Source organism: Osmerus mordax, chromosome 28 (assembly GCF_038355195.1).
Source record: "Osmerus mordax isolate fOsmMor3 chromosome 28, fOsmMor3.pri, whole genome shotgun sequence".
In the NCBI taxonomy this organism is placed as follows: Eukaryota; Metazoa; Chordata; class Actinopteri; order Osmeriformes; family Osmeridae; genus Osmerus; species Osmerus mordax.
This window is the reverse complement of record NC_090077.1, coordinates 5887180-5915102: the sequence shown is the minus strand read 5'-3', so window position 1 is coordinate 5915102 and position 27923 is coordinate 5887180. Positions and strand designations below refer to the sequence as shown.

The window sequence follows — 27923 nt, the reverse complement described above, 5'->3', positions numbered from 1 at the left end:
GGAAAGAGCAGCAGCACACTGTTTAAAGGGGCTTTGTCTCCCCCAGTTTTCCTGTTAGGAGCAGTTAATGATCGAACTAGCTTAATGAATCCCCTTTGCTGCTCAGAGGGACCAGTTGGATGGCTACAATTATCTCGTTGCTCATGAACTATCTGTTCTATCTACTCGCCTTGTTCGCCGACTCGGGAGTTTGAAAACTAAAACACGGAGTGGAGTGTTGGTGTCTTGATTTCCAGACTGTCAGATGTAAAAGTCGACTGCCTTGATTTTTGTCACCAGGAAACATTGTATTGGGTGAGTATGTTTTAATGTTGACAAAATCAAAATATGCATCAAGATACAGTTTGGAATATTCATTGATAGGCTTCAACAGAAGATCTAGGGGGTTGGGTGCGAATGCAACTTGCATACTAGGGGGAAAGTTTTTATTGACTAAATTTTTTCGTTAGATTTGTTGGATTTATTCTTATTGATGTAAAAACGTAACCAGAAACATTGCTTTTTGATTAACAATGGGAACTCACCAAACGTACCAAATTAAGGGGCGCATGAAGGGGCAGATTTTAGCGTGGCATTGAAAGTACGCAAGAGAAGCATGGTGGGCAATAGAGTGGGGGTTAGGAAAAACTATTTCGTAAATCAAATCCACGTGTAATATCTCTCCTGCATGACAAGAATACCCTGTCCATATCCTGATTAACAGGAACAGAAAGAGGAAAACTGAGTTGAGTGAGGACAAGGTATACACTAATATGTCGTTATATAAATACATTAAACACGTTTTTGATTATGATTGTGTGTTTGTAATGAATGTGTTAGTTTTTTTAGCACAAATAACGCCATCTCAGTTACAGTATCAGCTTAACACAGGTGAGGCCATATCTTGCATGCTATTTTGTATAGTAGAACGACACACACATATGTTACATTGGCATGCATATATTTACAACAAGGCATATGTAGGCCCTAATGCATGAACACAAGACGTGAATGAGACATGAATTCGTCCAGACTCATACATTCTGTGCTAGCTTTAATACCTGCCTCAATAACCCCCTTGGATTAGGGGGCTTTTAGAAGAACCTCTCTCTCTCTCTCTCTCTCTCTCTCTCTCTCTCTCTCTCTCTCTCTCTCTCTCTCTCTCTCTCTCTCTCTCTCTCTCTCTCTCTCTCTCTCTCTCTCTCTCTCTCCTCTCTCTCTCTCTCTCTCTCTCTCTCTCTCTCTCTCTCTCTCTCTCTCTCTCTCTCTCTCTCTCTCTCTCTCTCTCTCTCTCTCTCTCTCTCTCTCTCTCTCTCTCTCTCTCTCTCTCTCTCTCTCTCTCCTCTCTCTCTCTCTCTCTCTCTCTCTCTCTCTCTCTCTCTCTCTCTCTCTCTCTCTCTCTCTCTCTCTCTCTCTCTCTCTCTCTCTCTCTCTCTCTCTCTCAGCGGTGTGTGGGTCTTTTCGCTAATGGACAGAAGAGGAGCATGATATTAGGAGGCAGACCTGGGCTGTAGGTGATGTAGTTGAGTGTATTGTGGAAGGGAGCTTTCAGAGACATCAGTTACACGCACAACTTACTTATTAGGCCTAGACCCACACACCGCTGGATGTATGGAAGGCCGTTTTAGTCCAAATTAAATAAATAGATAAATATAAACTGACAAAACAACAAAAACTGTCCCATAGCCCTCTTTTAAATTAGGGTATTAGGTTTGAGCACTGATTTGAACGTCAAATAACCTAAACTACATCCATAATGGAATGCCGTTTTAGTCAAAACAAGATAAATAAATCAATATGGCTATGAAATAAACCCTGAAATTTAAAAAGATGGCAATAAGTATATAAATATTGCATCATATATTTATATAGCTGAATCCATTTAACTACATCAAGAAATAAATACATTTACTTATTTCAAAATGATGTTTTTGTAATGTCAACATTTATTTCATGGGACTTTTTTTTCCTAATTCCACATGTATTTATTTTTTGGGACTTATTTCCTGACGCCACATATATTTCCGAACACCACATTATTTCTGTGCTGTATTTATTTCCAATCCTAAATGCAAGCAAGAGGGGCGTGGTTATCTTCAGATCAAAGCAGCTGCAGAAGATCGAAGGCAGATAGGGACACCTAGATTCGAGAGATGACGGAAGACATAAGTAGTGTTAAAGATGGTATGTTGGCCTTAGTCGGCCAGACAGACCTGCCCCCACTGCTAAAAAAAATCCTAGAGGAAACACTGCACACGTTGAATATTTTGTAGAGGTACTGATAAGGTACTGGCAGATAAACTGCTCTACAGAACATAGACATTGATAACAAAGTCTTAAATAGTCTGAGACTCGCTACGCCTAACAAAGAACACAATCACTGCCACCGCTACATCGCTACGTCTGCCATTATGTGGATAGCTAGGTCGATAAGAAGGCAGCTAGCTATAACTATCTAGCCTCACCATTATAACATGCCGGTATTACCATTTAGTGAGACCTGATGTGAAGCCAGACCATTCTAGACATTACCCATACCTTTGAATTCGGTGTCCTTGAGTGCTGAGAAAGGCGCCTTAAAAATAAATGTATTATTATTTACTGCTTCTAATTGAAAAGTGAGGTCGATTAAAGTCAAGTTTCTTATTGCGTTGTCAATATTGGCAATGAAAAGTTGCAACTAACCAACACGTGTCCAGACCAAGACCCATTCAACACAGTACACAATACCCAAACTCAGATATTATAATTTATGTAATTCTTCAATATTAAATCAAACCCCTACCACTCGACTCGTTTTAATGTCAGTGACATAACAGGTTTGGCTGTTCAGGTCTCTGCCAATACAACCCAACACTAGCTGGCTGAAATAGCCACACTGATGATGTCCTTTTGAAAAATTGATAGCTAGCCAGCCACTTAGCCTACAGTTTCCGACCTGAAACCGGTTATAGCTAACATACCACCTAATGGAAGACGTAGCGGTGGCAGTGATTGTCAGCTTTGCAGACGAGTTACACGTAACATGAGCTAATGCAATGTTTCCAAAGGTAACTTCAGCGCTACGTCGCAGCTTTGAAAGACAAAGTCCCCACACGTACTTGGTCGCCGCCATCACTCCCATTGGGAACCAATAATAATAAGGCAGAGACGACACAGATATTGTGGGCAAAGCTTGTCTACATTGTATGCTTTTCGGCCGTGCAAGGGCACTTGTCACCCCCCAGTTAACCCAGATAATACAATCAAAATACGCTTAACCCTTTGATACACAGTAGCAAAATTAAGAATATCTTTAGCCCCATGGTGGGTTTCTACACTTGCTATCTGGCACACAAACACAGTGCTTGATAAGTCTCAAACTATTTAAGACTGATTAATGTCTATGTTCTGTAGAGCACTTATCCGCCCAAGTACCTCTACAAAATTTTGAACGTGTGCCAAAATGATATCCCCTGACAAGCCATGCTGATCGATTTTATATCCTAAGGCCAGCATGCAATCTCGGACACTACTTATGTCTTCCGTCATCTCTCGAATCTAGGTGTCCCTATCTGCCTTCGATCTTCTGCAGCTGCTTTGATCTGAACATAACCACGCCCCTCTCGCTTGCATTTGGGATTGGAAATAAATACAGCACAGAAATAAAGGTGGTGTTCGGAAATATGTGGCGTTAGGAAATAAAAGTCCCATGAAATATATAAACGTGGCATTAGGAAATAAAAGTCCCATGAAATAAATAAATGTCTTTACAAAAACGTCATTTTGAAATAAGTAAATGTATTTATTTATTGATGTAGATAAATGAATTCAGCTATATAATTATATGATTCTATATTTATATATTTATTCCCATTCCCAAAGCCATATTTATTTATTTATCTATTTATTTACCTATGTATGTATTTATTTAATTTTGACTAAAACGGCATTCCATTATGGATGTAGCTTAGGTTATTTGACTTTCAAATCAGTGCTCAAACCTATTACCCTAATTTAAAAGAGGGCTATGGGACAGTTTTTGTTGTTGTTGTCAGTTTATAGAGTGTACTTGTTCAACATCCTTTAGTAGGTTCAACATTGTACAAGTGATGATGTAATAACTCACCCTGCTAACCAGCAACCACTCTTCTATTGATACAGCTAAGAGATATTAAGTAGCTGTGGCTAAACTCAAGGTACATTCAGATTGGATGTTGTTGTGAAGACTTGCTGTTATTGTCATGACTGATTTGCAAGGGACAGATATAGCCCACGGAATCATTCTGGAAAAACATTACATTAAGGACTTTGACAATGTATTGATGGATTCTTGAGATGTTTTATGGATATTTCTTATACAGAAATGGGACAATTACGCAGTCTGTCATACACATGGTCTGAAATTCTGCAGGACAATTCCATACTGTGCTTACTCTATAGTTGTGTACAGCTTCAGAATTCACTTTCTTACGATCCCTCTCTTACACAAACACGTGTGCACAAACAGTAACCCCATTTCTCTGTGTTAGTTTCAAACTCTCTTGCTCTCTCACAGTCATACACATTTACATTTAGTCATTTTAGCAGACGCTCTTATCCAGAGCGACTTACAGTAAGTACAGGGACATTCCCCTGAGGCAAGTAGGGTGAAGTGCCTTGCCCAAGGACACAACATCAGTTGGCATGACCGGGAATCGAACTGGCAACCTTCGGATTACTAGCCCGATTCCCTCACCGCTCAGCCACCTGACTCCCGCACACTCTCGCATACTCACACACGCACAGTAAGCAAAAGACAACACTCATACACACACCTTCCCCCTTGGCAGCATTTGCAGATGTGTGTCCTGATCCCTTTCCAGAATCTCTTCTAGGCCCAGTGCTGACTCTGACTTTTCCACTCCTCTTATGAAATAGGAGCAAGAGACATGAGCACCATCCAAAGAGCAGAACTGGATTCCTTTACGTACACACACACAAGCACACACACATTCGCAGACAATCACACCAACTAATTTGGACACTATACCCCTGCCTACTGGTGCTGAGGAGACCTTGGCATGGAATCAATTCACTGTCCTGTGTATTGTCAAGTTCATATTGGGCCATGCCCATCTAAAATAACCTCTAATCTATTTACTCTCCCAGCCCTCATCTGGCCCAAGTTTTCCTACCAGTGTGTATTCTGCATCCCTACATTTGCAAAAAATTGAAGCATTGTGTGGCAGGGTAGCTACTCTGGTGTGCATGCCCAATGTTTGTTTTTGGTGTTGTATACTGTATTGTATACTTTTTGTCTTGGATCAGTTACTTTTTGATGATAAACCATAATGCACATTGTGATTATTTAGACTTGTACAAAGTATGTGTATGTATTTTAAAATAGTTAACATTCAATAATTGGGTCCCGGCGTTTTCTATGTCTCCCTCACTTGCACTTGCTATCTCTTCAGCTCACTGTTAGCCATGTAACACAATCACATCAGATTCAGTTCAGGATAAGGCCAACATATTTGCCTACACATTCTTCTGGTCGAATGTAAAGTTACTGTACCCAGAGGCGTTGTTACACATAAAACTCTTGCTGCGCACAATGCACTACCAGGGTATAGAAACTCCCCTTGTTTAACCCACTATACAACAGTTAAGGGACGCAATTTTTATATCAGCTTTGGCAGGGACATCAATAGTTAATGCAAGCGTGCAATTTTTCGCTATCATTTGAGCGCAATTTTTTTATTTGAGATTCATGTAATTGTTTTTATGTTTTAGTCAAAAGATCGGTAGGCCTATCATTTAGAAACTTTAGTTTTGTAATGTTTTCTTAGCCTACCTCAATTCTGACTTGTGTGCCGAGTCCCGACACCTGGACTTCTGTGTGCGTGCTGCAGTGGCTTTGGCAAGCCCCGTCAGCTCAGGCGCTGACGGGGAATTCTGCGGGCATCGGTTTGTGTTTTCGGTTAAGCTGCTTTGATTTTACAAGCGTTGATTGGGATACTGAGGGCTTCATGTACTTACATTCTCAAACGTAGCGTTATTAGCGCCATGGCCAACCCACAGATTGCACACGTTGTGATACTTCAGTTTACGTTGTATTTACGAAACCTGTAGGTCATCGGGTAATCAGCGCCTTTCTCCGCCCACTTTAGCGTACATTGCGAGCATTTAAACGCGCAATTGAATGGGCCTCCTCTCTTTCTATCATGGATCAGCCACCAAAGTCAAAACAGCGATGACTGTTTGAAATGATCCTGATAGCAATATTTGTAATGTAGGGAGGAGTTTAACAGCTGCTGGAATGGAATGTGAACGCTGAGTCGGAGATTCGATGTCATCTTTGATTTCTTCCAGTAACTTTAATATTGCATGGCTGCTTAATCTGTAACGCGTAATGATTTTGTGTTCACTCAACTCAAAAAGTGTGATTCTTGTGGCAAAAATGCTTGGCCCATGTTTTCGTCTTGCTCTGGTTAAGGCTGCCATTTCACCAGGAGGCATATTTTCACCGCAAAATAGAGGTGCGCTTTCACAGGCGGTTTTTGTACATACCGCGGAATACATAATTAGGCGCACTTAACGCATCCCCTCCCATCTCTTTATGGGAAACTCCCACTTACCCCACGTGCACGTGCCCCAGTAAAAAGGGTCTAACAACGCCCCTGACTGTACTCAAGCAGAAATGGGGGATTAGACTGAATGTAGAAAGCACTTAATGTTAGGTGTTTGTAGAGTGGCTCTAATGTTTAAGAGTTGAGGGTCTTTGCACAACCAGAAGGTCTTAGTTGCGTGGGAACCTTGGATGATGTGCTGTTCTTACCTGAGGCTTCTTGCTGTCATGCTGGTGGTCCTCAGCCCCCAAGTCCCCCTTGTCATCTCTGTGCTGTGAAGTTGACCCACTCTTAGTCAGCCAGGGTAACTGAGTAAACATGAATGTTCTTATCATTTGAAAAAGTGTCTGTGTCTGAAAGAAAAAGAGAGGGGGTGAGAGAGATGGGGAGAGAGAGAATTGTTCACACTTGTTCCTAATGGTGATTTGGAACAATGTCAGCTTTCACTGTATACGAGAATAGTTCAACATCAACCAGCATTTTTTATTGTAATACATACAGTCCTTCAACCCAATTGAAGAGTTTTTCTCTGAGTGGCGGTGGAAGGTCTATGACCTAAACCCATATACCAGGGAAAATATCCTACAGGTAATGGAATTGGCCTGTGGTGACATACGTGTGGAGTGTTTTCAAGGCTGGATCCAGCACACCAGAGGGGTTTTACCCCGTTTTTCTTTGTTCTTTGTTGACAGTACTAAATTGTGATGGTTACTGTAATATTATTCAATCAAATTTACAGTATTTGTATAGCCCTTTTTACAAGCAATGTCACAGAGGACTTCACATATGCCCATATAACTGCCCCTCAGCCAACCTCAACCCTCAAGGAAGACAAGGAAAAACTCCCAGAAAAACTCACTAGAGAAAAAACGGAAGAAACCTTGGGAGCAGCAATTCAGTGAGGGATCCCCTCCTCCAGAGACGGTTGGCAAAAGAGAGGTGCAGAACACAGGCTAAACATAGTCATACATCAGGAAAGTGTCAATGGGTGTTGAAACACCAAAATCCAGTGTTTCAAAATCCAAAATCAATTTTCTTTATTGCTACGTAAATGCATTTACTGTGTAGACATAAAATTTGTCTTTACATGTAAATACATTCCCTGGATGCTGTGTTCTCAATTTTTTTGTGTTGTGTCTAATGATTGCTCAATAGTGGTTTATATATTGATTAGCTGTGTTCATGATCTGAAAGCATTGTTTGATTTTGAGCACAAGTTAAATGGTTTAGGGGCGAGTGTTTGATTTTGCCAAAAGAGTCAGAGGTTTTGGAAATTGAGTTTGAAGATCTGGTTTTGTGTTTACAGTTTTGAGAAAATGGGTGACGGGTTTCAAGAAATGTGTCTTAGCAATTGAGAAAAACTAATTGCAAATGATTAAGATTGCCCATTTATTGCCCATTACTCAATTGCCAATGACAAAGTGAAAACATTTTATTTATTTATTTGCAAATGCATACAAAATCTAAAAATGAAATGTCTTGTTTAGAGAAGTATTCAGATCCTTATATCAGTACTTTGTAGAATATCATTGGACAGCCGTTACAGATGCAAGTCTACATGGGTCACCTCTACAAGCTTTACACAACTGCATCTGGGCAGTTTATCCCATTCTTCCTGGCAGATCCTCTCAAGCTGTCAGATTGTTTGGGAAGCCTCTGCTATCTTCAGGTCTCTCCACAGATGTTCCATGAGGTTTGAGTCTGGGCTCTGACTGGGCCATTCAAGGACAGTCAGATGCTGTATGCTTTGTATTGTTGTCATACTGAAAGGTGAACCGTCACCCCAGTCTGAGGTTGCATGCACTTTGGAGGACCTCTGACCAGTGTCCCTGTCCCTGCTACTGAGAAGCACCCCCAAAGCATGATGCTGCCACCACCATGCTTCCTGTATGAACTGTATAGTAAGCCAGGTGATGAGCAGTGCCTGGTTCTTCTGCTCAAAGAGTTACAATTGTGTCTCTTCAGACCAGATCATCCTTTTTCACATGCTCTCCATCCCTTAAATGCCATTGGGCAAACACCAAGCGGGCTGTCATTTCCCTTTTACTCAAGAGTGGCTTCCGTCTAGCATCTCTACTATAAAGGCCTGATTGATGGAATGCTGCTGAGATAGTCATCTTTACAGCTGGTTCTTAAGATTTAAGTTTTGAATTTTTCATGAATTCACATCCCTGTCTAAAAACTTGTTTTCACTTTGTCATCATGAGTAACTGAGTGTAGATTACTGGGAAAACATTTTTTAATTTACAGTACACTACAACACAATAAAATGTGTTAAAAGTAATGGTGTCTGAATACTCTCTGTAGCCACTTTGTTTTAGAATGTGTGTGTGGGCGTCTGAGAAATCTGGCTGCCTGTCATGTCTACACCGGGTGATGTTGTCACCTCATTGTGTATCAAGAGGCCACTTAATCATCACATCTTGGAATTATCTACAATGTGTTGAGGTTAATTTTACTGACTACAGTATAAGGTGCCAGATAATCTTTACCCTTCTCACCACCACTAGTTGGGCTCGACTTTATCACTTGTCCGGTAAAACGTTGTTCCAAGTTAAATGATGCAAAATAGATACTAGAACAATCTGCATAGCTGTGAGACCTGCTTTACAATTCTGTGTTCAAAATTATAGCAGTGACCAGGCTAGGATATGGTAATTTCAAATTAAACCATAACATGTCGAATTTATTTTGAACCGTTAAAATGTTAGATGATTTATTACTCTTGCCTCCCTTGCATACTTGCAAGAGCTTTCACCACACTATTTTTTCCTAGAGGTCCCGAACTATGCTTTGCTATCATATTTTCTGTGTGTTTTGTATGTATACTTTGAAGGGGCCAGGGGTGGAGACCACTCTCAAACAACACAAAGTGACCCCTCACCCCCTGACATTTTCCTCAACACCCTCAACCCCGTACCCTCACTTCCACCCCCTATCTTCCGCCATTTCAGAACTCCTCACCCTCCCCCAACTACCCTCAGATGACTAGTTCAGATCCCAGAAGAAAATGGGGTCCAGGGTTGTCTGTGGGAGACAGATTGCACGAATGTGTGTGTGTGTGTGTGTGTGTGTGTGTGTGTGTGTGTGTGTGAAATCACACAAGGTGGAGGCTATGGGGGTAGAACCTCAGTGTTTAACTTGGGACCTCAGAAGGCAGGGCTAGAGCCACAGAGCCTCCCTCTCCTCTGATTGGCCAAAATTTATTTCTTGCCTGTCAAAGGGCCAGTGATAAGTTGTGGACAGGCTGGTGGGAGTAGACTCTGTGTGCTTCCACCAAGAAGGTTGGATTCCACCGGAGAGCATGATCCTTGTTAAAAATAGAGGGAGGACTGAAGTTTGGGATTAGCATTGGGGAAACATAGCATGGAGCTCTGTTGTTCTACAACTTCTCCAAACATACCTTTTATAAAACACCAGCCAGTGGAAATGGAGAGAAAGAAACTGGAAAAAAAGGGAAATGGATGGAGGAGGGGCCTATGATGTGCTGGTGTGGAAAGAGTGTGTGAGCGAGGAATTTCATTTGGACTAAACCATTTCTCAAGGCTAAACAACCTTTCTGCCTGCAACACTCCTTGCACTAGAATCTCTGCAGTATATATGCTGGCCCTCTGGCTTGACAATACACAAGCACACTCACATATTCCATATTAGTTTATTTTAGAAATATGGATTCTGCTGTCTTGTCTCTGAATGGCTTTGATTATTTCTCATTGTATAGATTTGCTGTTACTAAGGAAACCAAACTCACATGTGTGTGTGGAGTGGGTCACCAGAAAACGCTCAAGGTCTAGGGACAGCCAGTGTTGAACAAGGTTTGGGGTCTAGCCTGTGCTGTAAATAGCCAGGGGGGAGGAGGAGACAGTAAAGAGAGGTTGTCTTATATTTAAAGGTTGGACAGAAATGTCAAACAAAATGTCTGTCCACCATCTTGATGACCAGCAACAAACTATATATTAGGAATAAAGCCCTACACCAGACTTTCACTGGAACAGCCAGGGGTATATCCATCAAGCCTAAGCCGTGGCTATGCAGAAATGGTTTTATAAGGACATTTTATCTAAGTGTTACAGTGTTTTATAAAGGCATAGGTTTCGATGGCCCCGTTGTGTGGATACAGATGTTTGCCATAGAAACCGCAGACTATTTGTGGAATGTTACATTATGCTACGGTACGTTATGTTGCGGTAAGATACATCAAACCAAAGAAGAGATTTTTCCTGTTCTTTTCCCAACAATTTTGTTGTTGGCAATCCAATCACAAGGGGGCATCTCTGAGTAGGTTTAAAGTCAAGATGAAACAGCATTTTGGGAGTATCTAACTTTAAAATCATGATGTACTTCTTAGGAGATCTTAGCTCTGTGGCGCTAAAAGTTGAAGATTGATTGATGGCTTAAACTTCACCTTCTCATTGCGTTCAGACCAAATGCAGTGATTACTTGCCTGTTTACGTACCTACCTGCGTGTAAAAAAAAAATATATATATCTTTATTGGTTTTCTTCTTTAACAATAAATGAACATAAATATTACATGTGTATGGGGTTTAATATTGGCCAAACAATCAAAACTAATTCTCCTATGGTTTAAAGGAAGACAATTCACAATTGTTAAAACACTTTTCTTGAAACAGTCACCCATTTTCTCAAAACTGTAAACACAAAACCAAATCTTCAAACAAAATTTCCCAAACCTCTGACTCTTCTGGCAAAATCAAACACTCGCCCCTAAACCATTTAACCTGTGCTCAAAATCAAACAATGCTTTCAGATCATAAACACAGCAAATCAATATATAAACATTATGGAGAAATCATTAGACACAACACAAAAAAATGGAGAACACAGCATCCAGGGCAAATAGTTACAAAATGTGTTCATGTGAACACTGTAAATGCATTTAGCAAAAAATAAAATATTACAGAAACCATCACAACTTAGTACTGTCAACAAAGAAACAACGGGGTAAAAACCCTCTGGTGTGCCGCATCCAGCCATGAAAACACTCCACACCTAGGAGATTTACCCTGGTATATGGGTTTTGGTCATAGACATTCAACCGCCACTCAGAGAAAAAATCTTTAATTGGGTTGAGAAAAGGGCTGTATGGTGGAAGGCAAACATTTACAGTAAAAAATGCTGATTGATTGTTGAACTGTTCTTGTATACGGATACCACGGTAAAAGCTGACTTTGTCCCAAACCACCATTAGAAACAAGTGTGAACAATTTTGAGTCATTTGAATTACAGATAACAACTGTGTTGTAGTTGTGTTTACTGTTTGCCGCCTGTGCAGTACAAGCACCATTTTGCAGTACAAGTGCATCACAGTGCAAAATCCTTTTAGTGAGTGAGAATGTGTTTACAGTTTTGCCTGATGATTGTGAGTGACTGATTCAACAAATGAGTTTAGTTCTCAAGCAAGAATGTGTTTTTAAGTTTTTTTAAAGAAGCTTTTTATATGCCTTTTTCATTTTGTTCTTTACAAACTCCATGTACTAAAATAAAAGCACTATCAAAAAAGCCAACTAAAATAAAGCACACATTACATTCACTCTTTGTTCTTGTCGATCAAGTTGCATTTTCAGCATCCCACATAGATGTTTTTCCTCACAATATCGTAAGGAAAATATCTCCTTGCATGGCACATTACAAGGTTTAACTGTTATGCATGAATTAGGACTGATTGATGGTTGAACTTTGGCGCAAATACAATTTGCACATAATGAGAAGAGGTTCACAGTTATGGGAAGGATTTGTATAAATTGAGACCAAATTTTGGACATGATTTGTTCACCTAAGAAATGTGCTTGGCAGTGTATGAAAGCAATGTAAAATGTATTTCTGTTTTGCAAAAAGAACACTGTTTTGCTTGTGATGATGTTGCTTATGATGGAGATTACATTTATGCATTTTTATTAAATTTTTAATACATTAAGATTAATGTATTAGAAACTGAAAAAACAGTAAGGAATTGATTGCCCTAAGTATATGAATTAGCATTACTTCCAAAATGAGCATTTGACGTTTCTCGACATTGTGTTACAGTAACAGGTTTGCAGAATTGAATCATTTCAGGGAATCAGTTTTATATTCTGCTAATTCAGTTGGCAGAATTGACAAAATCCTCCGTGGCAATAGTTAGAGACAGATCGCTATAATTTATCAATTAATCTAGCTGTCTAACATGATTAAAACATTTACACAGAACAGCAACTTAATCTATGGTTTGTAAACACAAAGCTATTGAAAGTTAGTAACCCACTGGCTTAATCTAATCTATCAAATCTAATCAGGTATAATTACCATGTAATTCACCAAGCTTTCTCAATGCTTAATGCACTAAGCCGATTGTTGTGATCGCCACACTGTTTGTCCTTTCTGAAGGGATACTTTACTGTAAATACTTGGAACAAACACAGTGGGCAACATGTGGAGGGGTAGACAGAACAAGGACAGGCTATATGTTAATTATGCCCTGTCCGGTGTCATGTTTCACACAGGCCATCTGAAAATAAATGACAACTGCTTGTGCCACTAGATCAGTGAGAGGGAGAGGGAGGGAGGGAGGGAGGGAGGGAGAGAGAGGGAGAGGGAGAGGGAGAGGGAGAGAGAGAGAGAGAGCAGGGGAACAGATATTGGCTCAGTATTTCACATCAGTATGTTGGCACAGAGCATCACTGCTAATTGTCTTTTCTCTTTCTGTATATCCCTTCTCTTCTCTCTTGTTTACCATGATCCCATTCTCAATCGGTCTGTTGTCTCCAGCAAGAGGAATCTGACGTTATGGCCTCTTCATCTTCTTCCCTCTGCCGCATCATCCTTCTCTACCTGCTCCCCTCCTGTAGTTGGCTGACTGCTCTGGGACTTTCACCCATGGACAGCATGACATCATCAGGTAGGTCACTGCTAATCTCAAACACAAATATGTATGTTTGTTCACACACACCCTCATGCACAAACACACAAATGTGCATCGGGTGGCACTCTCATTTCTGACCAATAATTGTTTCACAGCTCATCACATTGACATTATCTGCTTTTGCTCTTTCTATAGTTTTAAATGTGGCATTAGGAGTTAGATTATAATACCCATCATATCGCAACAAATGTCTGTCAAAGAAGTCTGTATTTGGCAAGAGGACTGGGCCAGTGTTGGGCCCCTTCTCAAGTCAAACAGACCACAGATCAATACAACTGTGGAGGGTAAATATTGGACCCAGTCTGAGTCAAAGTCCATGGACAGGATGGAAGGAAAGATAGTGGTAGGGTGGGATTGGTGCAATAGAAAGAGGGAGGAACGGGAGGAACAGATTGATGGTTCGAGGGCCCACATGTGCACTTGGGAGGAAACCACAAGAATCAAGAACGCTGTGTTGGAATGGAGAGCGGCTAAATTTGGTTTGAATGAGGGACACTCCAGAATTTAAAATTGATTAGTTTTGGCTTGCCACATAGTTTTAGGAATGTTGCTGTTGTTCTCAGGGTGTGTGCAGTATGTGTCTGGACAGTATGTGTGTGTGTGTGTGTGTGTGTGTATTTGTGCATGTGCTTGTGTTTTAGGACAGTGACCCATGTCTGGTTAATTCAGGACTAAAAGATCTGACCTCCTAGGGACTGGCTCCACCAGTGTCTGAGGGTGCATGGATTATGCAGTCATGAAAGCACTTCCTAATGTACTAAGACGTGGGCCCCTCTTGGCACTTTGAGGATTTATGGTGTTGGCAGTGGATCAGAACTCTCTCCAGACTGTGACCTGTGGTTTAGAGGTTGCTTATAAGCATGGGCTAGCTGGAGAGAAAATGAGAGTCAATTAATAAGAGAGGCCAAGGGATGAAAGAAGAAGGGAGAGAGGTGGGGGTGATAGGAAATAAAAAAAGATTTGTTGGTTGTCTTTTGTGCAGTTGTGGCTTGGCCTAAGTATGTCTACACATAACTGAATCACAAATGGTTAGGCATAGATCCAAGAACCTTACTCCTAAGATCTTTTACCAACCTGGCTGTCTGAGAGCCTCTGTCTGTCATTTTTATCTTCACCAGGTTTGCAGAACCTCATGATTATTATTCAGGCCTCAGTAGCCATGTTGACCCAGTGTCTTCAAATAAACTGTCTACCTCCCTTTCCAGACTATTGTGATTGGTTACCAACCAAGCCTGTGGAATAGCCAACTGGCCCACTCTTCTTCAACAACCATGACACATGTGTATACAAAGAAAAGCTGCTGATAGAGAAAGTAAATGCCCCTTGCAGGCCTCTTGTGCAGTCTCACTTGCCCAAACCCGTTTGTAGACCGTAGTCAATATATGAATATTTCACATCGACTCTTACTCTCACCATAACCCCTTACAAGACCTTAGTGAAAGCAATAACATGTTAAATGAAAAAAGCCTGGGCAGTTAGCAGGAAAGCCCTAGGTTTGTAAGGAGTCATAACATCCAGCCTTAGGACCTCGGAACTCAGTCATGGAACCCTGGAAAGTTTATTAAAGAAATCATCCTCCTTCCCTCCGTGTTTTCTTTCTATCCTCCTTCCCTCCCTTTCTTTCCTCCATTCCTTCCGTTCGACATTTCTTGTTTTCTCCATCTCCCTGAAAATGACTCGTATGACAGGACTTAATTGGTAAAAGCTGTGTAGGAGTTCACATACTTAACCCTGTTCATCATCAGGGGTGGTACACTGAATGATAACTAAGACTTCCTTACATTACAGTAATACTCACTGTCTTGTAAAAGAAATACTCAGACTAAAATCTATTTGTTGTCGAATTGTGTATGTCCAATTGTCTGTCTTGAGTTTCGAGATAAATATATGCTTGATGTTTTCAAGATTTGGTCTGGTTGGATGTTTCTCACAGACGGCCGTGGTATGAAGCCGAATATGTACCATTGTTCTATCTTTTCTTCTACTCAGTTTTTTAGGCCCTCTTCATATAACCTTGGCCATAAAATCTGGCTTCTTTCTCTTTCCAAATGACAATAATCACCTTTGAGTAGGCACAATTTAAAAACGTTCTTTTGTCACGTTTGCCTTGTAATTGATTTAATTCATTTGCAATGTTATGATTGTTTTCTTTTTTCTTCGTGCTTTATTAGACAGATTTTAAGTGTGACGGGAAAGGAAAGGAGAGAGAGAGGGAAAGACATGCAGCAAACAGCCAAAGATGGATTTGATCCCTGGCCCCCATTTGCAATGTAATTAAAGTTAATCTTCATTTAACTTTACTTTGACAATTCTTGCTCTAATTTCTCCAATAAAGTAAAATAACAGTGATTTGAGTATATTTTGTATAATAATAATAATTAGGCTACACTGTCCAGTTTACCCCTGTTCCATTAGACCAGGGCCGGTCCTTCCTATAGGCAACATAGGCAGCCGCCTAGGGCGGCATGAAGAGGGGGCGGCAATTTCCCAAGTGCATCCATTACATGACATTCATTCACTTATTTAACTATTATAAGTCCATCTAATGGCAATTCAGTATGCATAAGCCACTTTATCTCAGTATCCGATTGCACTATGTTGACCATTCACGCTGCTCATTCTATTCTTATTTTTATATATATTTTATTTTATATTTAAATTGTTGTATTCTTAGATTGTTTAGTTCTTAGAAATAGTTAAACTTTTGTACTTTTACTTAATTTAAGATCTGTATATGTTTAGTGTTTTGCACCTCCCTGCCACAGTAAATTCTGTGTTTGTATAACATACATGGCGAATAAACTTGATTCTGATTCTGATTAATTAACCCTCCCGCACTACCAGCAGGGGGCGCCAACCGCGCCAAGTCATGTGTCCGTGTTGTGGTTGGGGGGCGGCGCCCCAATTTGCCTAGGGAGCCAAATGTGCTAGGACCGGCACTGTATCAGACCAAGGGGCACTTTTAGTTGTGTGGCCTGTATAAAAACCCTACCATTCATTACAGTTTAGCAGTGAAAGTTACAATCTCATTTACCATCTTTGGGGTTCAAACTAGGATCCTCTGACTGACGCACACATTGACTACCTTTCATAAACACCCTTTTAGTCTTGCTAACCGAAACAAAGGATGTAGCGAAATATCATTCACCTAACAAATCATCAGAGGCAGGTGGCTTGTGTGCCATTAATAAGTGCATGAGTAGAGACAAAGGGCAAAATATTGCTGCTGCTTTAGTCACCGCTTTAGTCAGCAGCTGTCAAATGAGTCACTGAGCATTTTATTTTTTCATGCCACCTAAGGTGCATTTGTTTCATATTTTATAATTCCAGCATAATTTTGGCATATATCGTTTTCCGCATGTAATTTATCATTTGAGTTTGCCAGTTGTAGCTGACCAATTCATTTTAAGTAAGTTAAAAAACTTCTATACTCAATTAGGTCCAATGGTTAATTGTAAATTTGTAGCTGACCAATTCGTTTACACCAGAGCCTTAGCTGTTACCACTGTGCCTTTGCAGATCCTTGCTCCTATTCAAAGCATTGCTTCGTTGCCTTTTTATTATTATAGTAGTGCATGTCAATCGATCCATCCCCCCTTACCCAATTTGTACATTATTACGCAATTACGTCCAATGGTTAATTGTAAATTTATAGCTGGCAGAATCCAGCTAAGTCAGTAGCAAAGAAAAGTACTACCAAGGGTTCTGTGGCAAGTTAATGTTACACTTGGAACAAAGCTGTGTGTTGATGGACTTTTAGAAACAATGAGTGATTTTCTTGTCACTGCTTCTAGTCGAAGTGATCCAACAAATGGAACATCCTCTTAAGTCCTCAGCAGTCCATCAAATAATGTTTTTTGGTAATGACAACTTGGCCTCTATATGTCTCTGTCGGTCTATATGTACTATACACACACACACACACACACACAGCATATGGTAAATAATATGTTGACACCGCTCAGTATACACCTGCTTGTTGAACCTCTCATTTCAAAATCATGGGCGTTATTTTGGAGTTGGTTCCCACTTTGTTTCTATAATTGCCTTCGTTCTTTTGGGAAAGATTTCCAAAAGACATTGGAACATTTATGCTGGATTTGCTTCCTTTTAGCCACAAGAGCATTTGAGAGGTTTGGTTCTGATGTTGGGTGATTAGACTTGGCTTTCAGATGGTGTTAGAATTGATCCGTAATTAGTTTGATAATTGTGTTTAGGTCAGGGATCTGTGCAGGCCAGTCAAGTGATTCTAAACCAAACTCAACAAAAAAAAGTCTATCATGCTGTGTGCATGGGGGCATTATCAAGTCAAAACAGGAAACGGTATTTCCAAATTATTGCCACTCGAATGTCTCAAATTACAATGAATATTTCCATCAGTAGAACTAACAAAACCACGAAATACAGCATGATGACACACATACTGCCAAACACATGTAGTTGCAGTAGTTACCAGGCCTATAATGGGATAATTATGTCAACAGTCTACAGCGTATTACACATCAAATCGCATTTTTTAGTTGATGGCTCAGTCAAGAGATATCACAGTTTATTTTATGCTAACTAAACAATGACAAATGCAATGCATTGTAAATCATTTTTTTCTGAAGGAACAGAACAGCAAACACATTCTGCATTAGCACACGTAGCCTTTCAGATTTCAATCACAGTTGGGAGTGTTTCCAATTTCTGTTTGCGTGTTTACATGTGCTTTTAGATGTGTGCAACGTGTTCTTGACTCAACTCTGTGATGTAGAAATCAGTAAAAGGAGAGCGGGGAGCAGAAATCAATAGTACCTTCAGACACGTATTTATTGCTGCGCCAAAGATAGGGTCTGGATGAGACAGAGGAGAGGAGTAGTGGTCAAGAGGAGGGTGATGAAGGAAGGAGGCAGCAAAGAGAATACCCTCCGGGGCTGGGAAAGAGGGTGGAGTTAAGGTGTACGGTACATGGAAGAGCAACACGAGTGTATAAGGAGTGAGGGATGGGGGGGTAATGAGGTTTAAGTGGGGGGGAGGGGGGAGGGGGTGAGATGTGATATTAAACCTAATCATTTCTTTCAAAAGAAGATACATTGAATTCAATTCAGATTGTGTGTAGGCTTCACAGCACAACTTTGGATAGTAACACAGATTTTGTTATTCTAGTCTGTACTCTAGCATTTGAGTTGTCAGGATACAGTGACAATGAGATTAAAGTGTCCATTTAAGAGTAGAGTCTGGTCCAGAGCAGTCTCAAAGAGAAACATTGAAATGCAGTGTTCGTTGTATTAGCTTGAAGCGTCAGTACCGGGTATTATAATTTTTATAGAGTTATAGACATATTCACTGCATATAAAGGATATGCGAAGTACTGTAAAATATGATTAGTTTAGTGTACATAATTATAAACTTGAGTACTTTTGTTGCCATCAAATTGGAGGATTATGTCTATACAATTCTATGATACAAGTTATTAAAGAAATTCATTGAAATAACCTCAAATTTAAGTTGACAGTCAGCTATTTAGTGTCATTGTCATTGCACTGTATCCTGTCAAACTCAAACAGTACCAGAGTACCTAACCAAAGGAATAACAAATGTGTTGTTGGCAAAGAACTTTGTATGTCTGCTCATTATATGGACACCTAGTCAAAAATGATGATAAGCATTCATTTGCGGTTGACAAATGCTTTGTTTCTGTAATTGCCTCCAACCTTATAGTTAGGCTTTGATGCCAGATTTCAGCCATAAGAGCATATACCGGTAGGTTGGGAACTGAAGGAAATCTTCATGCTAAAACATTACCAATCACTTTCGAGAAAATTCCGTGCTTCAAACTTTGTGGCAACAGCTCGGGGAAGACTGTTTCCTGTTTTGGCTTGATGATTGCCTTGTGCATAAGGCGAGGTCCATATAGGAATGGTTGGTTGAGTTTGTTGCGGAAGAACTTGACTGGCCTTCACAGTCAAACAAATTCTTCCTCAATGTTCCAACATCTAATTGGAAAGCCTCACAGAACAGTAGGTGAAGTTATAGCAGCAATGTGGGGGACAACAGTGTCCATAATTTTGAAATGAGATGTTCAAGAAGCAGGTGTCTTTTTCCAGAGCAGGTGTCAGCATACTTTTGGCATAAGTGTAATTGTAAAAAGAAAAACAAGGTTTACATTTACATTTAGTCATTTAGCAGACGCTCTTATCCAGAGCGACTTACAGTAAGTACAGGGACATACCCCCGAGGCAAGTAGGGTGAAGTGCCTTGCCCAAGGACACAACGTCAGTTTGCATGACCGGGAATCGAACTGGCAACCTTCGGATTACTGGCCCGACTCACTCACCGCTCAGCCAACTGACTCCCCACCCAAGGTTATGTGGAGTCGCCACTATTTAAACAGAAAACTACCAAGACTCTTTGTAAATTGGTTCCAGCTGTTTCATCATATAAATCCAAATTAATAGTATAGATAAATTAAGGCAAGTAAAATCATGAGATTCAAAATTTCTCTTTCTACCACCTCGCCTTTTCTTTCTCTCGCTCTCTTTTGTGCCCACACTCAGATCCCTTTCTCCGGGGCCCTCACTTCACCTCCTGTAAGTCCAATGAGCAAGAGACGTTCCGATGTTGGTGGAGCTCTGGAAGTTTCCAGAACCTCTCAGAACCTGGAGCTCTTCGAGTCTTCTACCTAAAGAAGAGCAAGTGAGTGTGTGCATGTGCAAATGTTCCTAATTTAGGTTTTGATCTCACCCACAATTTGTGAAATACATTTTTCCACATCCTCTCTGCCTACCTTCTATTCCTTCAACCTCTGTTCCTTCTATTCTATTCCCCCTATTACTCAGATCCATGTCCAGTGAGTGGAGGGAGTGTCCTGAGTACTCCTCCTCAGTGGAGAACGAGTGCTACTTCAACAAGAACCACACTTCCATCTGGACCAACTACTGTGTGGAGCTGCGCTCCCAGAACCAGAACATCACCTATGACCAATTTTGCTTCTCTGTGGAGAATATTGGTGAGGCCCATTACTGAACCAGAGAGTGTTGTTATAAGGGCTCCCATCTGGAGCCTATTTCATGAGCAGTAAATATTCTTGTTAACTGTGGTGGTCATTCAGGTCTGTATATGGAATAGTGGAAAGATTATGACAAGGGTGGATGGATGGATGGATGGGCGGGCAACCAGATGTTGATATTCTTCCCTTTGCCCTCTGATAGTGCACCCTGACCCCCCTGTGAGACTGAACTGGACTCTGCTGAACGTGAGCCTCTCAGACCTGCACTATGACATTATGATGAGCTGGGACCCTCCACCTTCGGCTGATGTCAAACTAGGCTGGATGAAACTGGTCTACGAAGTCCAGTACAGAATGAAAAAGAGCACACACTGGGATGCGGTAAATGATACACAAGCAGACACCAACACTCGCACACAATTTCTGGTACCAACATTCTAAGTCTTCATATTTCCCTCCAGTTGGATGTTGACAGGTACACCCAGCAGACTATCTATGGCCTTCACACAGAAGATGAGTACGAGGTGCGCGTGCGCTGCAAGACGCTGGCATCCACACACTTCGGGGACTTCAGTGACTCTGTCTTTGTGTATGTGCCAGGAGGTTCCAGCAAAGGTAAGATGTCAGGAAGTGAGCTAATGGACAAGGGACAGAGTCTGTTTACATAGTGATCTGACAAGTAAAATGTGATTGTTAAGGAAGGGATTGTGGTGAGGGAAACTGTGAGTCCATACTAAAGAGGGCATTATGCATAACGTTGTTCTGAAATGATTAATGAAGAGGATATTGACTTTCTCTCTTAGAGTCCTCGTTTCCAGTTACGCTGGTCCTCATCTTTGGGGTTGTGGGCGCGATTACACTCTTTATGCTTATTGTCTTCTCTCAACAGCAGAGGTAAGCACTCTCACACTCACACTCACACTCACACACACACACACACCAACCAACCATCCAAACAGAAAATATATGATATCATCATTGTCAAAATATGTTCCTCCTCCCCTTTCAGACTGATGGTGATTCTACTGCCCCCTGTTCCAGAACCCAAAATCAAAGGGATAGACCCAGAACTACTTAAGGTACTACATCACAGATCAATTGTGTGTGTGTTTGTATGAGAGAGACAAAGAGAAAGAAAAGGAGACAGAGAGAGCAAAATACAACTGACAATGCAGTATTCTTGTTTGATACTATCACCTAAAGCAGCCAAAAATACAGTATATGGTGACATGTGCTGGTAAAAAAGTCTGCACGTCATCAATCTTGAAATCGCCCTAAGATTATTTATTTTTTACCACTTTTCTTTTTTTCATATTGTGAAAGTTAAGAGTTTTGAAGAAGTCACTCAATATAACAGACAACATTTTTAGGGTAACTGGATACTCATAATTTGTCATGCAGAGAATCGATATCCATGTATTTGTATGTCTTCCTTAGCGAAACTGTTGTTAGCTATGTTAGCTAGCACAAGCGATGTCCATATGGTTGGGGTGGAGTTAACCACTGTTCCCACCCCATTACCTGCCAGTAGAAAGTGAAAAAATGCAAATTCTTTCAAGGAGATTCTCTCCGCTAGTTGATTTAAGAGGTACCAACATTCAAATAAGCAAATCTCCTTCCAATATTTTCAGATTGAATGCATGATACATATTTATGATACCTCATTTGAAAGCTTACAATCTGCACTTTCATGATCTGAAAAACAGAAAAATTAACATCACCTTGATGTGTACTAAAATACCAGCACCTGTCACATATGTCATATTGCCATTCAATCAGTAATTGTCAAGTGTTGTACAACCTTTAACCAGAATGTCCTGTGTTTTATAAAAACAAACACTGTTTACAAGTTAAGGTAAACAATAATTACAGCAATATCAGATGGGTTATGAAGGCTTTGCCATTGTGTTTCTGGCGGTTTCTGTCAGTCTCTCATCACCTTGATCCCACCAGAAAGGGAAACTGGAGGAGCTGAACTTCATCCTGAGTGGCGGGGGTATGGGCGGGCTCCACTCGTACTCTCAGGATCTCTACCAGGATGACCCCTGGGTGGAGTTCATCGAGGTGGACTGGAAGTCTGAGCTCGAGGAAAAAGAGGACAATCAGAGCTCTGACACCGAGCGTCTACTGGCGCCACCCTACCCAAGCCACCACACTCACCTGGGCTGCACACACACCCTCAGGTACGCTCTCGGTTCAGTGGTATTCAGATGTTCGGTTTGTTTGATGGTAATTTGCGCATGGTGTCATCTGCTCGCTATGTAATTATACGTTTCTCTCTCTCAATCCTCTCAGTAGCCCTGATGATGACTCTGGTCGAGCTAGCTGCTACGAGCCAGACCTTGCTGAGCCGGGGGCTCTATTGTTGATGTCTACCCTTCTGTCCAGCCAACTCCACAAAGGTGAGCCCCTTCTGGGTAACCAAAGTTGGGTGAAAACCCCGAACCGGGAGGTTCCAGTTTTTGGCCAGGCTCCAGAAGTCCAGATTCAACTGGAAGAGACTCAGAGCTGCGTCAACGTGGATTTCTACGCTCAGGTGAGTGATATTACTCCCACTGGAGGGGTGATGCTGTCCCCTGGTCAACAACCACGTTCCCAAGAGAACAGCACCATCACGGAGCAGAGCAGGAAAGTTAAAGAGGAGAAATGCGAAGAAGAGAGTGAAGCTGAGGAGTGGAGGAAGAGGGTGAAGCAGCTGTTGGTGTTACATCCTGAGGGAGGGGGCTACACCACGGAAAGTAGTGCCCGCCACGTCAACACCCCCATCCCCCCTTTACCCAGAGAGGAGTACCAAACTGTGCCCCCCCAGTCCCTGGAGACCACATTTCAGCAGGGGGTCTTCTTGCACCCTGGTGCAGTGGTAGGGGAGTACCAGTCCCCCTACATCGTCCCTGAGTCTCCGCCAGCCTTTTTCCTCCCCCCTGTTTCGGACTACACTGTGGTACAGGATGTTGACTGCCAGCACAGCCTACTCCTCAACCCTCACTCATCCCAGACTCCCCCACTTGGCCCCCCTCAGCACCCCACAAAATCCATCCCCACCATACCCATTGACTACCTCTCTCCAGACCTGCTGAGAGAAACTACATCTCCCATGATAACTGGGGGTTTTGTAGGGAGTAACTCATAATCACAAACAGACTGATTGTACATGAGCGCTGCTGCAAGCCAAATATGTCACAACATGACTAAACCGCATGAGTGAAACCCACACAGTTTGTGAGGGAAGATGCAGTAAGGAATTTTGTGAAAATAGAATTTGAAAGTTAGTTTCTGTCGGTACTTTCGAAGTTGAAATGTAACAGATCAAATGTTGTCAGAGAACGCTTTGTAAAGGCTTGAGGGATTAAAAGTGAAACTTATTTTAAACGCACCCTATCAAAACAAACTTTAAAATCTAGCTTTTCTACACACTTCTTCACCCATCCAGCACAAAAGCCAACCGACAAGTCGTGGCTGACTGAAGCTTTATGCACAATATCTGTTCCTTGGTGCCATTTTACTCTGCCTTAACTCTTCTTAAGAACATTATGATTTGAACAAACTACGTCTATATTAGCTCATTTTCTCACAATATTTTGATGAAGTCATATTGTACAAGTTGAAGAAGGCAGCAGTACAGTCTGCAATTATAAAGGAAAACTTTCTTTCTATACTCTCAAGAATGGTAGCTGTGGCTCTTGTATACCAATCCGATAGCAGACTCTTCATTATAACTAAGGCGCTGTTTTCTATGCTCCTTCATACGGTACATTAATTATCTTCTGATGCTGTCCTCCAGTGAGGACCTGACACAGGACCATGGAATAAGAGCCATGAGACAGCATGTTGTTCACTCCACAGTGAGTTCAGTTGCAGAAATGAACTGATAGCATGATCAAACAACAGTTATCTCTCTAGCAGCAGCAGGGAGGAGCCATCTGTAAATGGTTTCTATAAAATAGCCTTAATTACCTTTGACTTTACTTTTCTTGTGTGGAGGGACAATAACTGGAAACATGCTACGTATTTAAAGGGTCCTCTCAGTTCCTTACGTGATCTTTGTACGCTATTAGTGCATATGCTTATGTTAATGTCTGCCTTTTTTCAGTTAGGCTACTCTACTGTGCTTGAGCAAATACCAAGTACGTATGAAAAGTGGAAGACTAGTAGACATAGCTTGTACATTACCCCACCCTTACAAGCAACCCAACACAAACAGCACACACAATCAATGAATCAAAACCTTGCAAAGAACAATGATTGTCAAATCAACACATTAAGCCAATAATAGAATCAGAACAACATTGTCGTTACACAGGAGCTGCTATGCAGTTACACTTCATTATGGTTTAGAGGTACAAGTTATTACACAAGTGAAACTTAAGTGGAAGTTGGGATTTCCAGGTGTGTGGATAGAATTGATCTTGTTTTATTAACACAACCTTCAACTGCCCTCTACCATGTCCACTTATCCCTTGCGCCCTTCCCGCATACTTTTCCTTCTTATACTTTAGTAAAAATCTATACCGCTAACAATTAATACCACTTAATTGCATAGCGATTCCCATGTACGTTCAATGTTTTAGATATTGCTATGCAGTTCCATGTAGGTAATGTAACCTTAATGTAAAGTGTTGCCATGAATTCTACTAGATCACAGAGGTGTTTTGTATTGTACATAGACTAAGTTGTATCGCGACGGGGACGATGCCAGGCATGAAGAGCAGGAGACAGTACCTTGTCAATGCATTATGAGCACACACAACGCATTATGAGGACTGAAACAATTAACACAATAACCATGTGTTAATTACCTTTTATCCTTTATAAGAAGACCTCGATACCATCAAACAGCTACAAATAAGCTTTATTATTATTTCATAGGCTGCATTAGAAGCTCTCCCGTTACAATGCCTGTTTTTAAAGAACGATTCAAAAAGTGAAATATAGATCTTTGTCATGTTACTGCTTGATGAGATTTTCGTCATAATGCTTCTGTGGAGTAATGTGGTAGGTCATTCTGAACCCTCTGTGGCAACAGTTCATATACGCTTGGGAAATTTACATTACATTTACATTTAGTCATTTATCAGACGCTCTTATCCAGAGCGACTTACAGTTAGTACAGGGACTTTCCCCCGAGGCAAGTAGGGTGAAATGCCTTGCCCAAGGACACAACGTCATTAGGCACGGCAGGGTATCGAACCGGGAATCGAACCGGCAACCGTCTGATTACTAGCCCGATTCTCTAACCGCTCAGCCACCTGACTCCCGAAATGAGGATATGCAGAAGCATTATGAGATACTATGTATCACACAGCACGTCATTAAAGAGGCTCGCTTGCTCCCATTGAGAAACCTCTCAATGATCTTCGGCCTGTGCTGTAATCATTATGTTATTCAACTAGAAATGTCTTAACTCTATTAGTGCCCTAAAGTACGTGTACGTCTGCATAAATATTTGGTTACTAATTCAAACATTGTACTGCTTGCTTGATTAGTACATGTTTCTATTTGCATTATGCCTTACCAGAGGTAGGCCAATTTTCAGGAGAGTTTGCAAAGTATGCGGTGATATGTAATGCATAAAGACCTAATTCTACCGTGTCATGTCAAATATGTATAATCTATCTGCAATGTTTTGAAGCCTAACTAATGTTAGCCTTAGATTTCTCTCAGTGTATACAGTAAATTAAGACATATTATTTAGAGAAACACTGCTAAGAATAGGCTTCAGTTGTTTATTTTGTAATTGTGTATGTCTGCAGACTGGAAGGATTATGCATGGAAACCAGGCATTTTGTTTTTACATACTGAAACTGAATGATGAGACTCAGATAGTTTCCAAGGTTACAGATAGAAGAAATGGAATGTTTACGTTTGAGTTTTAACAGTATGTTGGTATGAGCGTATGTTAGTCAATTTATGTTTAAACTTTGTAATCTTACTGACACTTTAAAGCAAGCACTTTTTACAAATCGTATTACATATGAGTGGTGTAGTCCACAATTTGTATTACAGACTAAATCAAAACTCTTTAAGCTATTTAATAAAAAATAGGTTCTAACCCTAACCCAATATAAAAATACTCCAACATAATAAGAACTCTGTAATATCAGTATCCTATTAGTGTTAATACGTTCATCTAAGTATTAAAGGCTGTATACACTTTTGATCAGGATTGTTTGAAGGATACACAGTAAAAATATGACATCATGTATGATATATGTATGATTTGTTTGTGTAAAAAGTTATATCCCCCAAAGATGTGACCACAGAAGTTTGTCACAGATGGGCTCAAGAGTTTATAAAGAGGTTGAACAGAGGTAATAAAGATGTCTAGACTGCTTTATACCTACACATCTTGATGGATGATAATTATTTTCATTAAGGATGTAGTTGTCCTAGTTTTATCTGTAAATCCATTGTAAGTATTTTCACTTGACAAACACAGTATTATATGTTTCAAATAGATTGATAGGGGTAGTCCCTTCAAATGTGCTTCTTCCACACATCATGTGCAAATCTGAACTGTGCTAAACCAGATTGCTTCTGTTGAAGTATTCATTTGCAGCCAGACACATTAATGTGTCCTGAGTAGGCAAGCTAGTTATGCTCTAAAAAGCTTAGTTGCATTTGGTAAGGATCAGTAGTCAAAAAAAATATCAAGCTGTATTTCATGGTTTTATGTTGTTTTTCTTGACAATCAAGCATTTGTTTTTGTTTTTTGTCAAGTTACTTTCAAAAAAGTCAAACAATAAATATGTATATTTAGACACCCTTTTGCCTGTTATCAATCATTGCTTAATATATGTTTACAATCCCAAATGTAAATTGTTCAATAATGATTTGTTTCTATGTACAAAACTAATGCAGGCCTGCTTATAACTGTTTCTCCTTAAGTTCATAGTGGTGCATTTAGTGTTCTTCTCTGTAATTATTTAATATGCTGAAAGAAGAACAACAACATGATTCACTGTGAGAGGCAGTTCTGATCAGTTCTGAATGTACTATGACGGTGGAGACTGTTGATTTGGCAAAGGTCCAGCACAGCATGTGTAGGGCTGCCTCTGTACGTGTCTAAGTAAGAGATTGGTGGAGAGCAATTCAAATGTGTGTGTGTGTGTGTGTGTCTCTTGCCTTTTCCCCTTTTTGGGACTAAGTGGACTGGGAAGCGCTGAACAAGCAGCTGTGTGTCGGAGGGAAAGCAGATCGGACAATTAGAATGAGCCTGTGTACTGCTCTGCTCTGTGTGTGGTTGATTGGATCAGAGAGCTAGCCACTCACAGACCCTTCGTTTTGGGCCATTGCAGGTAATTACCCATAGGTCTGTGCTCCCGACTATTGGATCTTCAGAACAATTACGCCCACGCCAGCAGCTCATCCGAGCATCATTTATTACCTCAGCCAGCCGATTGACCTTTTAAGATGCTCAGTCTGAATGGCAATTCAGATACATTA

At 40.8% G+C, this 27923-nt stretch overlaps 1 protein-coding gene across 1 annotated transcript; it reads left to right on the top strand.

The window, feature by feature from the left end:
* Positions 1-26: 26 nt before the first annotated feature.
* On the top strand, positions 27-27232 carry ghra (growth hormone receptor a). Its single transcript, XM_067231030.1, has 10 exons — positions 27-294; positions 13336-13465; positions 20029-20167; positions 20311-20480; positions 20683-20861; positions 20942-21095; positions 21284-21374; positions 21490-21559; positions 22434-22663; positions 22776-27232. The coding sequence occupies exons 2-10, from the start codon at positions 13354-13356 to the stop codon at positions 23608-23610; spliced, it is 1980 nt and encodes a 659-aa protein (XP_067087131.1). The 5' UTR covers positions 27-294; positions 13336-13353; the 3' UTR covers positions 23611-27232.
* The last annotated feature ends 691 nt before the right edge of the window (positions 27233-27923 follow it).